General features: G+C 39.9%; 1 protein-coding gene across 1 annotated transcript; it reads right to left on the reverse strand.

Annotated features, from left to right (window-relative positions):
* Positions 1 to 13,365: 13,365 nt before the first annotated feature.
* sox32 (SRY-box transcription factor 32) lies at positions 13,366 to 16,594 on the reverse strand. Its single transcript, XM_034180449.1, has 2 exons — positions 16,109 to 16,594; positions 13,366 to 14,276 (listed from the first exon to the last, which is right to left on the reverse strand). Exons 1-2 carry the CDS (start codon positions 16,425 to 16,427, stop codon positions 13,636 to 13,638), a joined length of 960 nt encoding a protein of 319 aa, XP_034036340.1. The 5' UTR covers positions 16,428 to 16,594; the 3' UTR covers positions 13,366 to 13,635.
* Positions 16,595 to 17,131: the final 537 nt, after the last annotated feature.

Raw genomic sequence — 17,131 nt, forward strand, 5'->3', positions numbered from 1 at the left:
GAGAAAAGGAAGATTGGAGATTGGCCTATAATTAGCTAAGATAGCTGGGTCAAGTGATGGCTTTTTAAGTAATGGTTTAATTACTGCCACCTTAAAAGCCTGTGGTACATAGCCAACTAATAAAGATAGATTGATCATATTTAAGATCAAAGCATTAATTAATGGTAGGGCTTCCTTGAGCAGCCTGGTAGGAATGGGGTCTAATAGACATGTTGATGGTTTGGAGGAAGTAACTAATGAAAATAACTCAGACAGAACAATCGGAGAGAAAGAGTCTAACCAAATACCGGCATCACTGAAAGCAGCCAAAGAGAACGATATGTCTTTGGGATGGTTATGAGTCTTCTAAATTAGTGAGTCTTCTAAATTAGTGAGACACCATTTCCTCTCCAACTTACGGGTTATCTGCTTTAAACTGCAAGTTTGTGAGTTATACCACGGAGTCAGGCACTTCTGATTTAAGGCTCTCTTTTTCAGAGGAGCTACAGCATCCAAAGTTGTCTTCAATGAGGATGTAAAACTATTGACGAGATACTCTATCTCACTCACAGAGTTTAGGTAGCTACTCTGCACTGTGTTGGTATATGGCATTAGAGAACATAAGAAGGAATCATATCCTTAAACCTAGTTACAGCGCTTTCTGAAAGACTTCTAGTGTAATGAAACTTATTCCCCACTGCTGGGTAGTCCATCAGAGTAAATGTAAATGTCATTAAGAAATGATCAGACAGAAGGGATTTTTCAGGAAATACTGTTAAGCCTTCAATTTCCATACCATAAGTCAGAACAAGATCTAAGATATGATTAAAGTGGTGGGTGGACTCATTTACATTTGAGCAAAGCCAATTGAGTCTAATAATAGATTAAATGCAGTGTTGAGGCTGTCATTCTCAGCATCTGTGTGGATGTTAAAATCGCCCACTATAATTATTTTATCTGAGCTAAGCACTAAGTCAGACAAAAGGTCTGAAAATTCACAGAGAAACTCACAGTAACGACCAGGTGGACGATAGATAATAACAAATAAAAATGGTTTTTGGGACTTCCAATTTGGATGGACAAGACTAAGAGTCAAGCTTTCAAATTAATTAAAGCTCTGTCTGGGTTTTTGATTAATTAATAAGCTGGAATGGAAGATTGCTGCTAATCCTCCGCCCCGGCCCGTGCTACGAGCGTTCTGGCAGTTAGTATGACTCGGGGGTGTTGACTCATTTAAACTAACATATTCATCCTGCTGTAACCAGGTTTCTGTTAGGCAGAATAAATCAATATGTTGATCAATTATATCATTTACTAACAGGGACTTAGAAGAGAGAGACCTAATGTTTAATAGACCACATTTAACTGTTTTAGTCTGTGGTGCAGTTGAAGGTGCTATATTATTTTTTCTTTTTGAATTTTTATGCTTAAATAGATTTTTGCTGGTTATTGGTGGTCTGGGAGCAGACCCCGTCTCTACGGGGATGGGGTAATGAGGGGATGGCAGGGGGAGAGAAGCTGCAGAGAGGTGTGTAAGACTACAACTCTGCTTCCTGGTCCCAACCCTGGATAGTCACAGTTTGGAGGATTTAAGAAAATTGGCCAGATTTCTATAAATGAGAGCTGCTCCATCCAAAGTGGGATGGATGCCGTCTCTCCTAACAAGACCAGATTTTCCCCAGAAGCTTTGCCAATTATCTATGAAGCCCACCTCATTTTTTTTTTAGCATTTATTAGCAGGATTATGTGAAAACTACTGCACGGATTGTGATGAAATTTTCACCACAGATAGATATTAGGCCATAGAATTCCATTAAATTCAGGTCCATTAAATTTTGGAGGTGATCTGGATCTGGATTCTGGATCAGGATTTCAATTTGTACGCTTCACTTTGACAGATTTTGAAGATTACCTCAAAACTACTTAATGGATTTTCACCAAATTTTCACCACACATTGGTGTTCGGCCTGGAAGACTCCATTAAATTTTGGAGGTGATCTGGATCTGGATTCTGGATCAGGATTTCAATTTGTATGCTTCACTTTGACAGATTTTGAAGATTACCTCAAAACTACTTAATGAATTTTCACCAAATTTTCACCACACATTGGTGTTTGGCCTTAGAAGACTCCATTAAGTTTTGGAGGTGATCTGGATCTGGATCTGGATTAGGATTTCACTTTGTAGACTTTTAAGGATTACTTCAAAACTACTTCACAGATATGACATCACGATGTAAAACCAAGATCAGGAAGACACTATTTAGTTTCAGCTTGTGAATTAAATATCAGATTGTGATATCTCGATCAGTCGGACCATTCTGGATCAGTATGCAATTATTTCATTGTGTTGTGGAATCCGGATCCACGTAAAGTCAGGGATGTGAATCACATATCTTTTATTTTGAGTCCTCATCAACCCTTGGCGGACGTCAGAAACCTCTGACTGCTGTTTTTTGTATAATATTCCATTAATACTGTAAATTGCTGTCAGATAATTTTGCTTTTTGTTCAGTCAGAATGTGTTTTTCTCTCCATAGTGTGCAATCTCATGGAAGTGCCTGAAAGTTGGCGTAATGGAATTACACTCTCCAGTTTGGTCGGTAAAAGCTTCTCTTTGGTACTTTTAGGATAAGAAACTGTTGAGTGTCCCACTTCAGGGGTCTTCCTGTTCGAGTTTCCTCCTCAGCTCCAGACGGTGCAGATGTCCCTGCAGGATAATAGTCGGATGAGCATTATCTGCAGACACCAGTCTCAAATTTTCCCCAAAATGCCCTCTGGACAGGAAATTATTGATGACCTTTGGGTGGGAGGCAAAAGAAGAAAAGCTAATTATGGCTCACAAAATCTCAGGAATGTTCCACATAAGTGAGCACACGTCTAATTTTAGGTTTAATATAAACTCCAGCTATTCGTGTGTCAATATTAGACATACAAAGTTGGCATATTTACTTATTTAATCTCTAACAGCCAAACTGTTTTATGGTTGAGGAATGCTTCTTTCCAAATGATGCTGCTGAGATTCCACACATTCTTCATCGATTCCAAACATTCTTCGTCATTAAACATCCCACATTTGTCAAAAAAAAGTCAGTTCATAAAATAGTTTTAATAAATAAGTTGATTACGTGAGGAACAGTTATTTCTGTTGCACTGAGGATTTGGCCTTTGAATGACCAACTAAGAGGTTATGTTGCTTTGATGACATAAATTGCTGAGAGGAAAAAATGGGAATGTTGTTGTTGTCCTCTGCTTCCCTTCTGAGATCTGATCAGGTGCACACAAAGCAGGAAGGCTGTGCCAAGAGAAGATTATGAATAATGAATCTAATTTAAAACATTTAACATGACTCATAACATTTAACATTTAACATGACATAATAGAATTTGTGGGGTGTGAAGACAGTAAGAGCGACGGAAAGTTGACCCCGGTGACCTTGACCTTTACAAAACATGTTTGAATCCACTTAAGCGTGTGCCACATTTGAGCCAAATTGGGTTCAAAATCGAATTACTTAACAGTTTTAGGGCTTAAAACATTGAAACCTTGAACTTTGCCAAAATGAATTTTTTTGAAGCCATTTTCGGGGTCAACCTTCATTGACATCCCACGTTTGGTAGAAATCAGCAAAAGGACCTGAGAGGAGTACAACAGACATGACCTTGACCCCAGTGATTAGTCTTTGGTAAATTTGATGTTGGCTGCACAATTCTAGAACCCATCTACATATGTGTGGCAAGATTGATGGACACTGGAGTGAAAAATCTTTTTTTTTTTTTTTTTTTTTTTACCTTTGACCCCAATGACCTGAACCTTTACCAAAACAAACTCTTTAATGGCAGCTTTGGGGTTCCACATATGAAGTTTGTTGGAAATTGGTCAAAGCACCTGGGAGGGGTTACTTTGACCTTTGACCCAGTAACCTCAACCTTTGCTAAAATTAATTTTTACATTAAATTTCTGGGTCAGCCTTCATTGACATATCAGGTTTGGTAGAAATCAGCTAAAGAATCTGGGAGGAGCAGGCCAACAAAAGGACAAGCAGACATGACCATAACCCTGATTGATCTTTGGATAACCCGTAAGTTGGAGAGGAAAGCAGATAACCCGTAAGTTGGAGAGGAAATGGCGTCTCACTAATTTAGAAGATCTTCACTTAGCCTGGAAAAAGAGTTTGTTGCTCTATAAGAAAGCCCTTCGTGAAGCTAGGACATCTTTCTACTCATCACTAATTGAAGAAAATAAGAACAACCCCAGGTTTCTTTTCAGCACTGTAGCCAGGCTGACAAAGAGTCAGAGCTCTATTGAGCTGAGTATTCCATTAACTTTAACTAGTAATGACTTCATGACTTTCTTTGCTAACAAAATTTTGACTATTAGAGAAAAAATTACTCATAACCATCCCAAAGATGTATCGTTATCTTTGGCTGCTTTCAGTGATGCCGGTATTTGGTTAGACTCTTTCTCTCCGATTGTTCTGTCTGAGTTATTTTCATTAGTTACTTCATCCAAACCATCAACATGCTTATTAGACCCCATTCCTGCCAGGCTGCTCAAGGAAGTCCTACCATTATTTAATGCTTCAATCTTAAATATGATCAATCTATCTTTGTTAGTTGGTTATGTACCACAGGCCTTTAAGGTGGCAGTAATTAAACCATTACTTAAAAAGCCATCACTTGACCCAGCTATCTTAGCTAATTATAGGCCAATCTCCAACCTTCCTTTTCTCTCAAAGATTCTTGAGAGGGTAGTTGTAAAACAGCTAACTGATCACCTGCAGAGGAATGGTCTATTTGAAGAGTTTCAGTCAGGTTTTAGAATTCATCATAGTACAGAAACAGCATTAGTGAAGGTTACAAATGATCTTCTTATGGCTTCGGACAGTGGACTTATCTCTGTGCTTGTTCTGTTGGACCTCAGTGCTGCTTTTGATACTGTTGACCATAAAATTTTATTACAGAGATTAGAGCATGTCATAGGTATTAAAGGCATTGCGCTGCGGTGGTTTGAATCATATTTGTCTAATAGATTACAGTTTGTTCATGTAAATGGGGAATCTTCTTCACAGACTAAAGTTAATTATGGAGTTCCACAAGGTTCTGTGCTAGGACCAATTTTATTCACTTTATACATGCTTCCCTTGGGCAGTATTATTAGACGGTATTGCTTAAATTTTCATTGTTACGCAGATGATACCCAGCTTTATCTATCCATGAAGCCAGAGGATACGCACCAATTAGCTAAACTGCAGGATTGTCTTACAGACATAAAGACATGGATGACCTCTAATTTCCTGCTTTTAAACTCAGATAAAACTGAAGTTATTGTACTTGGCCCCACAAATCTTAGAAGCATGGTGTCTAACCAGATCGTTACTCTGGATGGCATTTCCCTGATCTCTAGTAATACTGTGAGAAATCTTGGAGTTATTTTTGATCAGGATATGTCATTCAAAGCGCATATTAAACAAATATGTAGGACTGCCTTTTTGCATTTACGCAATATCTCTAAAATCAGAAAGGTCTTGTCTCAGAGTGATGCTGAAAAACTAATTCATGCATTTGTTTCCTCTAGGCTGGACTACTGTAATTCATTATTATCAGGTTGTCCTAAAAGTTCCCTAAAAAGCCTTCAGTTGGTTCAGAATGCTGCAGCTAGAGTACTGACGGGGACTAGCAGGAGAGAGCATATCTCACCCGTGTTGGCCTCCCTTCATTGGCTTCCTGTTAATGCTAGAATAGAATTTAAAATTCTTTTTCTTACTTATAAGGTTTTGAATAATCAGGTCCCATCTTATCTTAGGGACCTCATAGTACCATATTACCCCATTAGAGCGCTTCGCTCTCAGACTGCAGGCTTACTTGTAGTTCCTAGGGTTTGTAAGAGTAGAATGGGAGGCAGAGCCTTCAGCTTTCAGGCTCCTCTCCTGTGGAACCAGCTCCCAATTCAGATCAGGGAGACAGATACCCTCTCTACTTTTAAGATTAGGCTTAAAACTTTCCTTTTCGCTAAGGCTTATAGTTAGGGCTGGATCGGGTGACCCTGGACCATCCCTTGGTTATGTTGCTTTAGACGTAGACTGTGTTTCATAATTATTGTATGGCCTTGCCTTGCAATGTGGAGCGCCTTGGGGCAACTGTTTGTTGTGATTTGGCGCTATACAAGAAAAAAGTTGATTGATTGATTGATCTTTGGTAAATTTGATACCACCTGGGGAATTTTCAAACCCACCTGTGTATGTGTGTCTAGTGTGGGGATCATCGACCTATAAAGGGCAATTCTGACGTCAAGTTATATGCACACAGCAAGTTTGAGTGAAACTGGCCCAAGCACCTCAAGGGGGTAGGCAAACAAACAAACATACAAACATTTGTCAAATTATAGTATGATGGTGATAAAACTATATTTATTCAAGATTAAAAGAAACTAGCGCATTGCCCATGGGGATCCATGGGCTCTAGATTGGGTAGTGTTTAAATAGGTAGCTGACATTTTTCAAGGGTGGTAATAAATTAAGCAAAGCTTGTATTATGAGTTGGAATGGCGTGTGAGTCCAGAATTTACTGTCTTAGTGTATTTAGAGATTGTTTAGGTTCTTGTTGTCTATACACACACTATTAATATGATTATTATTATTGGTAAGTTTAGACCTTACTTGTGTGAAGTGCCTTGAAGTAGCTTTGTTGTGATTTAGTGCTATATAAATGAAATACATTGAATTATTATTATTATTATTATTATTATTATTATATTTTATTTTTACTTCTGTTTTGTCATTTGATTTTTAAAAGGACCACAATGGAAATAAATGTTTTCACTTTTGTGTCGTCCATGTATTTTTTTTAATTATTATGTAATTACATTGAACTTACTAAATAAAATCACTCACCACACTCACACTTTTAATACAAAGATGATTTATTGCCCTCTGCTGCAATGGCGTGTGAGTCCAGAAAGTAGTTAGCAACATCCATTGTTCAGTGTTGTTAGCTAATATCCGTACTTTCTTCAAAAATATATGTCCTATCAATGTTGCATTTTCACAGCATTCATCTTAGACCCAAAATACATAAGCATACCAAACGGCAAATGTCAACTGTCCACAGTTTGTCTGTGATCAAAGTTACACGCATACATGCACAGCTGCTGTAAACAGGTGTTTTTCATGTGACAAACAAAGACGGTGGCAGAAGACATTAAAACCACTACACATTTCACTCATGGTACTAACATGAAACTTAACTCACTCATGGTAAGAGCAACATAACACAACTAAATTGACTAAGCTAATTGAACTACAAAAAAAACCAATAAATCAATATCATTAACAACACTGTTAAACTAACATGACCACAATAACCGCATTTAAATCCTCAAAACCGCAAACTCCCATGGTGCATTACAGCACAATGACCATTGTTTACTGGTTAGCTAAAATCGCTAATTTGTCTAAAAATATTTGTCCTATCAACTTTCTGTTTTCGTAGCGATCATCCTTGACCGAAAATACATAAGTATACCAAACAGCGAATGCCAGCTCTCCCCGGTTTTTGCATGATCAAAGCCATACATGCACACACACACACACACACACACACACACACACACACACACACACACACACACACACACACACACACACACACACACACACACACACACACACACACACACACACACACACACACAGAGGCTACTTGACTATTATAATATAGATTACATTGTCACAAGGCAAGAAAGTTTGTTTGTTTTGATGTGTGTGTGTGTGTTAATGGAATAACAGATATGTTGACGATTCAGACAAAGACTCAGCTGTAGGATCTTCTTCTTTATAGGTGTCACCACAGCAGATCATCCATTTCCATTTCACCTTGTCCTCTGCATGTTCCTCTGTGACTATACCCTACATTCCTCCTCTGCACATGTCCAGACCTTGACCTGCACTGTCCCTCTGATGTTCATTCCTAATCCTGTCCATCCTTATCATTTCTAACAAAAATTGCAGCATCTTGAACTCTTCCATTTTCACCTCGGTTTTTTTTTTTTTTTTTAGCAGCACCACCTCCAAACAGTATGACCCACTGCAGTCTTGCAAACATTTCCTGTCACCCTGATGGAAGACGTCCAATAGGCTCTTGAAGCACATTGTTGCCAGGACCTACCCCTGGATACAGTAAGCTTGAAGCAGATGAGAGTCTACAACTACAAGAAAGAAAAAAAAAAAGATTTGTACGACCTAGAATTTGTAGTATTCTGTGTACAGCTCACCTCAAATGCTTTGACCTTTTTGGAACTTTTAATCTCCAGCATTACTTTGAAGGCTGGAGGAAGCCATTAATTCAAAATCAAGATGGAAACAGGTTCAACCTTTATCCTGATGAGCAGCTGCAAAATTGTGACCACTTTTTTAATCGTAGACTTGAGAGTAAGGCACCGTCCCCACTTTCACAGATATCCATCAAGCACATAGAATAAATGAAATAAAAATATAAAATGATGATTTGCATTTACAAAATGATGGGTTGCACAAATAATTGCACCCTTTAGTGTAACACAAGTAAAACAGCCAGTTTTCTTCAGTCATCTCCATTCCACCATGAAGCTGTGAGCGGTGGTGCAAATGCATTTGTATGAAAGTGAAAATGGAGCCGAGTGGGTTCCTCCACCGTTGAAGCCCTTAAAAATCATATGATCATAAAAATGTAGACAGCACAGTGAAACATATTCCACTTCATGTTGTATCATTTACCTTATTGTCCATTTGTGTGTCCCTAATAGTGCTGAATACAGCCAACATTCTTCCATGTTTTGTTACGGGTTTTTCCTTTTGGTTATGTCGCTGTAGGTTCTCTGTAGCACAGACACTGAATGAGCGGAAGAAATCTGACGTCAATTCTATTCCCATGACGATACAGAACGGCGCAATGAGAAATGCAGAATATGCTGCAATACAAGACATAAATGTGGTAGAAAAAAAAACATATTGTGACAATAAATCTGTTTTTAGCCACATTCTCAGGCATCATTTGCCCTGTTTTGATGACTTAATGTCATAGCTGTTAGGTGAAGCTGTTTTTCTCACACTTTGGCCCCTCAGCTACAACTAATGGCCAGTTGCAGGAATTTCCTGAAGGAAAAACAAGTGGATGATAGAAGAGTTTCAGGTGAAAATATGATCAACAATAAACAACGGCAGAAATGGTCATTGGGCACAGCTGATATTTTTGTTTCTCTCACGTACCCCAGGATTTTTCAGATAAAACTTCAACAGTAAGAGGCCAGGGTAAAGCTAGAAAAGCACTTGTCAGAGTGCATCCCTCTGACAACCAAGACTACTACTACTAATAATAACAATAATTTTAAAAAAGATTCTAAATCAGGCAATATAAATAACACAGGTACAACATACGGAGCATCCAGAAAGTATTCACAGCGCTCCACTTTTTCCACATTTTATGTTACAGCCTTATTCAAAAATAAATTCATTTTCCCTCAAAATTCTACTCACAACACCCCATAATAACAACATGAAAAGGTTTTTTTTTTTAACTTTCGCAAATTTATTAAAAATAAAAAACTAAGAAATCACATGTATATAAGTATTCACACCCTTTGCTCAATACTTTGTGGATGCTCCTTTGCCAGCAATTACAGCCTCAAGTCTTCTTGAATATGATGCCACAAGCTTGGTGCACCAATCTTTGGGCAGTTTTGCACATTTTTTTTTGCAGCACCTCTCAAGCTCCATTAGGTTGGCATCAGTACACGGCCATTTTTAGATCTCTCCAGAGATGTTCAATCAGATTCAGGTCTGGGCTCTGGCTGGGCCATTCAAGGACATTCACAGAGTTGTCCTGAAGCCACTCCTTTGATATCTTGGCTGTGTGTTTAGAGTCATTGTCCTGCTGAAAGATGAACCATCACCCCAGTCTGAGGTCAAGAGCGCTTTGGAGCAGGTTTTCATCCAGGATGTCTCTGTACTTTGCTGCATTCATCTTTCCCTCAATCCTGACTAGTCTCCCAGTTCCTGCTGCTGAAAAACATCCCCACAGCATGATGCTGCCACCACCATGCTTCACTATAGGGATGGTGCCTCGTTTCCACCAAACATGATGGCTGGCATTCATGCTAGAGAGTTCAATCTTTGTCTCATCAGAGCAGAGAATTTTGTTCCTCGTGGTCTGAGAGTCCTTCAGGTGTCTTTTGGCAAATTCTAGGTTGGCTGCCATGTGCCTTTTACTAAGGAGTGGCTTCTGTCTGTCCACTCTACCATACAGGCCTGATTGGTGGATTGCTGCAGAGATGATTGTCCTGAAAGGTTCTCCTCTCTCCACAGAGGAATGCTGGAGCTCTGACAGAGTGACCATCAGGTTCTTGGTCATCTCCCTGACTAAGGCCCTTCTCCCCCAATCACTCAGTTTAGACTGGCGACCAGCTCTAGGAAGAGTCCTGGTGGATCCGAACTTCTTTCATTTATGGATGATGGAGGCCACTGTGCTCATTGGGACCTTCAAATCAGCAGAAATGTTTCTGTACCCTTTCCCAGATTTGTGCCTCGAGACAGTCCTGTCTCGGAGGTCTACAGACAAGTCCTTTGACTTCATGCTTGGTTTGTGCTCTGACATGCACTGTCAACTGTGGGACCTTGAAGACAGGTGTGTGTCTTTCCAAATCATGTCCAATCAACTGAATTTACCCCAGGTGGACTCCAATTAAGCTGTAGAAACATCTCAAGGATCATCAGTGGAAACAGGATGCACCTGAACTCAATTTTGAGCCTCATAACAAAGGCCGTGAATACTTAAGTACATGTGATTTCTTCGTTTTGGGGTTTTTTAAATAAATTAGCAAAAATGGCAAAAAAAAACCAACAACAACAAAAAAAACCTTTTTCACATCGTCATTATGGGGTATTGAATGTTGAAGTTTGAGGAAAAACATGAATTTCATCCAATTTGGAATCAGGCTGTAACATAAAATGTGGAAAAAGTGAACCACTGTGAATACTTTTTGGATGCACTGCACAATATTTTGTACAGTGTATTTTGTACCTTCTGGCAAATTGTAGCTGAACTTTCAGGTCTTCTTTTTTACGAAAATCCCCCTCTATACTACATGATGAGGCTGTATAAACTGGTGATAAAAAAAAAAATGCAAACTATGCACTGTGCACAATTTCTCCAATCACAGCCACAGCCGTAGCCTATAACTTCTTCTGGGTTGTCTGGGTGTCTTGGTGGGTTTCCTCACTCTTCTCCTTCTTGCACAATCACTCAGTTTTGAGATCTATCTAGTCTACTCCACATAGATTTACCATAGAGTATCATACTGTTAGTATTTCTTTATAATTGGTGTAAATAAAGTCCAAGACATATTCAGTGCTTTGGAAATGTTCATGTATCCATCCCCTGACTTGTCTGAAGAAAACTAGCAATAAGACAGATTTATTTACAGGTATTATACCAAAGTGTTCTGTTACTTTTGCAACCCATCATCTTGGCTTTTATATTTTTAATTAATTTATATCAAGTTGTAGAAATTTGTTTTCAGTTTGACTTTAAGGAAGACAACTTTATGAATTTTTATGTTTTGTATTTTTTGTAGTTGGAATGACATAAACAAATTAAAATGTGTGAAATACTAAGTGTTCCAATACTTTTGGAGGGCACTGTATATGCTGGACAAAGCCTGCGTGATGTCACCCATTAGTTTTCTATAGAGACCTGGAACATCCAAAATGAAGCCCATATCTGGTCGATGTTGTAGGTGGCACCATGTTCACAGCAGTTGAATTCTGAACTCATTAATGCTAAAGGGGTGGAGTGTGGGTGGCTCCATGAGTGACGAAAGATGCCTGAGCACAGCCCTCTCTTCAAGTTCGAGTCACCTAATCTGGTTTCAGGTGTTTATTAAATCATATTTTTGGGGACTGCATGGTGGTTCCCCTAGAGGTTTACTTTCTTGTGGACATTAAAAGTTATGTGCCGGATATTTTCTCAGTAATTGTGCATTAAGTGGAACTAACAGGTGAAGTTACCCACAGCTGGTAAACGTGCTTCCACCTTAGCAAACAACATTAAATCTGATGAGTTTCACTCAGCGTGAATACTGCAACAGAGACGTCTTAGAAGATCCATTAGGAAGTTTCATTGCAAAAGTCATATTACTGTAGGCGTTTGTAATGAAATACTCTAAATGACAGGAGCAGCGCATCGAGCAGACTATGAGATAAATACGACAGGCGGAGTCGCTGGTCCCTGGCCTCAGCCACAGTCACTCAAAGTGACCACACTCCCAAATTTACAGAACTTTATGGCTTAAAATGTCTTAAACTAAGAAGTTAGAAAAACAAATCAGCCCCCATACAGTTGTTATAGAAGAGGAAACTATCTATAGATACCAAAACCATTTTTTTGGACCAGGTTGTAGCCATGTTTATTTCTACTTTAAATTTCGACATTTTAACATGGACTCCTACGGGAAAGTGCTCTATTTTGGATCCAGCCTCAACCGGCCAGTCAAGGAACTGCACTTCCACATAGGCCTCATTTCGAGTGGTCTCAGGTCGCCGCTTGGAGATAACAAAATTTTTAAGTACATCATATGTGTCAGTTAATTATATAGCTTGTTTTTTTTCATGTATTTCATAAGAAAACATTTATTGACACCAATATGTAATACATGCAAGGAATTAGTATGGCAGTGTGTGTGTGTATATGTGTGTATGATTTTGTGCCTTTTGCTCTCAGATCTCCTTTTTTTTCTTCAATTTTACTAAACAATGATCAACAAAAGCAGACAGACAATGAATCTTCAGTGGAGGTCTGAGTCCAAGTCCCACCAGTGGGTAAATACTCCCTGTCGAATTTTACTAATATCACCAATAACCAAGAACCGCCTCGGTTCCTGGATGGCAACCACCCAGGCAGACAACCGGTCCATTCCCACATCTCTAAAATAACCCTCTATCTGCCACAGACAGATGAAACGTGGGCTTCTCCAGCTCCTGGTGTCCTCAACACTCAGACACCTGCACGCTGGAACACACACACACACACAAACACAAACACGTCATACGGCCAAAATGTCCAAACTGACACTCAGCCACAGTACAACTGAAACACCATTAATACAGGTGATTAGAACACTCACAGGCTTGATTTCCCAACAAAGTTTTAATGAGACTCAGGTTGTAAAAAATAAAATTTAAATGTTGCCATAAGATACTTTAAATAAGGTTTGGAATTTTAGAAAAGTTCCAAACAGAAAGTCAACTTCCATTTTTAACTTGAACCTTTTTAACATATAGTGCCCAATCACATTAAAATAATAATTAAAAAGCATCTGATTTCAACATTTTTATATCATTTACATTTAAGGTATGAATGAGCACACAGTCATTTTAAGATTCACATTTTTTGAGACATTACATGATATTGAAATCTAGTAGAAAGTCAGTGAAAGCAAACGCACATTTTCAACACTGAAACACTGAACTTCATTCATTCACTCTCTGCACCCGTTTAGTCCTGTTAGGGGCCATGGGAGAGCTGGAGCTGATCCCTGTGGGCACTGACCCTGGACAGGCCAAAATACTCGAAATAATTTAAATAAATACGCTTGTTTTGGGGTTGTTTCAGCCGAGTGAGCGGCTTCATCTGTTTCCGCTCTGGTAGCCGCTGGGCTTAGCCGGCTCCGGCTTGTGGACTGCTGGACAAAGGTACTGTTCAAACTCGCTGCGGTCCAGATCGTACAGCATGTCCACCTGAACCTGTTCCAAGTAAAACTCCAGGGAGGGTCCAGCTGAGCAAAACTGTCCGCCGTACACCTTGGAGCCCCCCTGCTCCCCACGGAGCCCCCCTGCACCCGCAAAGCTGGATAAATCCTCCTGCACCTGCCTGTGCTGCTTTCCATAATACACCTGGGGCTCCACAGGGTACACTGGTGGGCCCGGGTACGCCACCGGCTGACTTACATCAAGAAAAGCTGCTGCAGGGGGGGCTGAATAGCTCCTCAAAGGGGTGATGTTAGCTGAGGGGGTTGGGTAAGTAGGCGTATAGGCTTGTTGCTGGTTGTGGAGCAGGTATGTCAGGTTGTGGGGCACACCGTTGCAGAGGGAGGGGCGGGTGACCCGGGCATCTGCAGCTGAAGGTTTGGAGCTCTTCTTTAGCTGCTTCCTCCGACGAGGTTTGTACTTGTAGTTTGGATGGTCGATGGTGTGCTGCACCCTCAGACGCTCAGCTTCTTGCATGTATGGACGCTTCTCAGCCAGAGACATCGCCTTCCAGGTCCTACCTGCAGAAACACAAACAGTCTGTCTTATGATAAAACATTACTGGATGATTTAGTCTTAAAGTCCCCATTTAATCATTTAAATCAGTGGCATCAAACTTAAATGACCTGAGTCGTTAGCCCGTTTCTGTTCTCCTATGATGACCACTTAAAGAACAATTAAAAAAAGATCAACTGGGATCCTGATCTGATCCAAAGTATCAGTATCTGCTTAAAAAAGTAAGTCCCTTCGGCTGCTCCCTTGTTTTTTCACTCGGAGTTGTCGCAGCAGATCAAAGGTGGATCTGCATGTGATTTGGCGCAAGTTTCACACCAGATGCCCTTCGTGACGCAACTCCACATTACATGGACAAAAGTGGCAGGGGTGGGGTTTGAACCCGGAACCTTCCACATTGAAACCAAGTGCACTAGTTTTAAACCATTTTGAAACCTATTATTCATTATTTAAAGAGAGGAAATGTTTTATATAAATGCTGTTTGGGGCCAATAAATCAGATAATTTGTACAGTGTCTTCTGGCAAATTGTAACTGAACTTTCAGGTCTTCTTTTTTACTAAAATCCTCCTCTATACCACTACATGATGAACCTACAATGATTCATTGCTTTTGTTTCTTCTAGACTAGATTATTGTAATGTTCTATTTTCAGGGTTACCGCAGTCCAGCATCAGGGGTCTTCAGCTGGTTCAGAACGCTGCCGCCAAACTTCTGACACATAGCAGAAGGTCTGAACATATCACACCCATTTTGGCATCATTGCACTGGCTCCCTATCTCTGTGAGAGCAGATTTTAAGGTTTTCTTATTGACTTATAAGGTTGTTCATGGACTGGCTCCATCTTATCTGGCTGATCTGGTGGAACTCTACGTGCCGGCCCGGGCTTTGTGGTCGCAGGATGCAGGACTTCTCTGTGTTCCCAGGGTGAAGAAGAAGTCAGCAGGTCAAAGAGCCTTTTCGTACCGTGCACCCACCCTGTGGAACGGTCTTCCTGTGACTGTGAGGCAGTCGGAGTCTGTGGACATTTTTAAGTCAAGACTGAAAACCCATTTTTATTCTCTTTCTTATGAATAGTTTTTATTTTATGTTTTATTCTTTTCTGTTTTTATTTATGTATTTGAATTTTTTTAGACATTTTTCATTATTTCGTAAATTTTATGTTGCCTTGTTTTATGTAAGGCGCCTTGAGACGGCTTTTGCTGTGATTTGGCGCATTATAAGCGAATTAAATTAAATTAAATTAAATAATTGGTTATTTATTTATTTATCAATTTATTTAGTCTGAAAAACATTTTACGCTTAACAAATAAAGAAAAACATAATTCATATTACAAATAACAAATATAACTAAATGATCATTTATTTACCATAGCTCTAAAACTTTATGCCCATATTAATCAACTAATTAATTAATTATTCATTATTATTTATTTATTTTAGCTCTTACTTTTTTGCATAAGTTATTTATTTAAAAACTTTTGAGCCACAATAAGCAAATAAGTAAATCAATATATGACGCAATTTTTTTTAGTGGCCATATTTTTTGATTGTTTTGTCTTTAATCTGCAAATAAAAGCTACAATGGCTCAGGCAATTAATTTGTTAACAGGTAGCCACAAGTAAATTAATATGTGCGGGGGAAAGACACACGCATTCAGCGGGATTTATTGACTGTAATGTCCTTTATACACGCACAAACCTTTCAAAATGATCTTTAATTGTATTTAATGAGAAAACATGCAGTGGCCTATGAACTACCAGCTTGGGCCTCATCCGGCTCCCCACACCACCACTTTGAGATCACAATAATATCACACACTTCCAAATGACATTCCTTACCAAGGATTTTGCTCAGATCCGTGTTCTCCAAGTCAGGGTTGAGCTGCGCCAGGCGCCTGCGCTCCTCTTTGGTCCAGATGATGAAGGCGTTCAGGGGCCTCCGGACCCTCTGCGGTGCGGAGGCACATTTGGTTTCTGGGCTGGTGCAGCTGGAGTCTGAGTGCACAGACTGCGGACTGGAAGGCCCTGAACTCGGGGAACGCACATCCTCGCTCGCGTGGATGTGCGCTCCCTGGTGCGCCTCGCTGAGACCCAGGTTTTGGCATATGGCGCTGTTTGCGCACGGCTGGAACACGACCGGAACGTGCTTGAAACGCATGATGGTTTGGCTGTGCTGTCATCGTGCGCCGATGTCGCGTATATGCGACCTTCTGACCAATAGGAGGTCAGGAGGAGTGGATTTAAGGTGTGAATTCCAGGTGTCCTGTTGGGTCTGACGCACCAATCAACGGTGCCAAGAAACGCCAAAAAGCCACAGAGTTATTATTTTGGGAGATCCCCAAATATGACTCTTACCATCTGCCTGAGCCACAATTGTAATGCAATTTTAAACAATCCCATCGACTTAAAAAAATCTGATTAGGGAAATTCAACTTTTGCCTATTTTGCAGGATCGAAATCCACTCAGTGGGGTCGTGAAAAGCAGAGTATTGATTGCTAAACATCAAAGTGTTCAGGTGGCAGGCCTGGTTACTAATTACACTGCGGCTCTCAACTCTTATCGGCCATCCACTGTCTTTATCAAAGCGCATTTTACGCAGCTGAAACAAACATGATGAAGGCGCATTTATTACGCGATTACCGCACACAAACATTTGCAAGGTTGATACTTGTACATGTCCACAAAGGACAGAAAAAAACTCCAAGTGGTCACATCAAAGGAGACATGCGTCACATGTCTGGAATGGCGCACATTTTTGCGCAAAGTGCCACAGTACATTAAATCACTGAAAACTCCATCGGACTGTCATTAAAGTGCGCAAGGATCATCTCTAAATTACTTTCTCGTTTTACTTGAAAATA

Source organism: Thalassophryne amazonica, chromosome 1, assembly GCF_902500255.1.
Source record: "Thalassophryne amazonica chromosome 1, fThaAma1.1, whole genome shotgun sequence".
Classification (NCBI taxonomy): Eukaryota; Metazoa; Chordata; class Actinopteri; order Batrachoidiformes; family Batrachoididae; genus Thalassophryne; species Thalassophryne amazonica.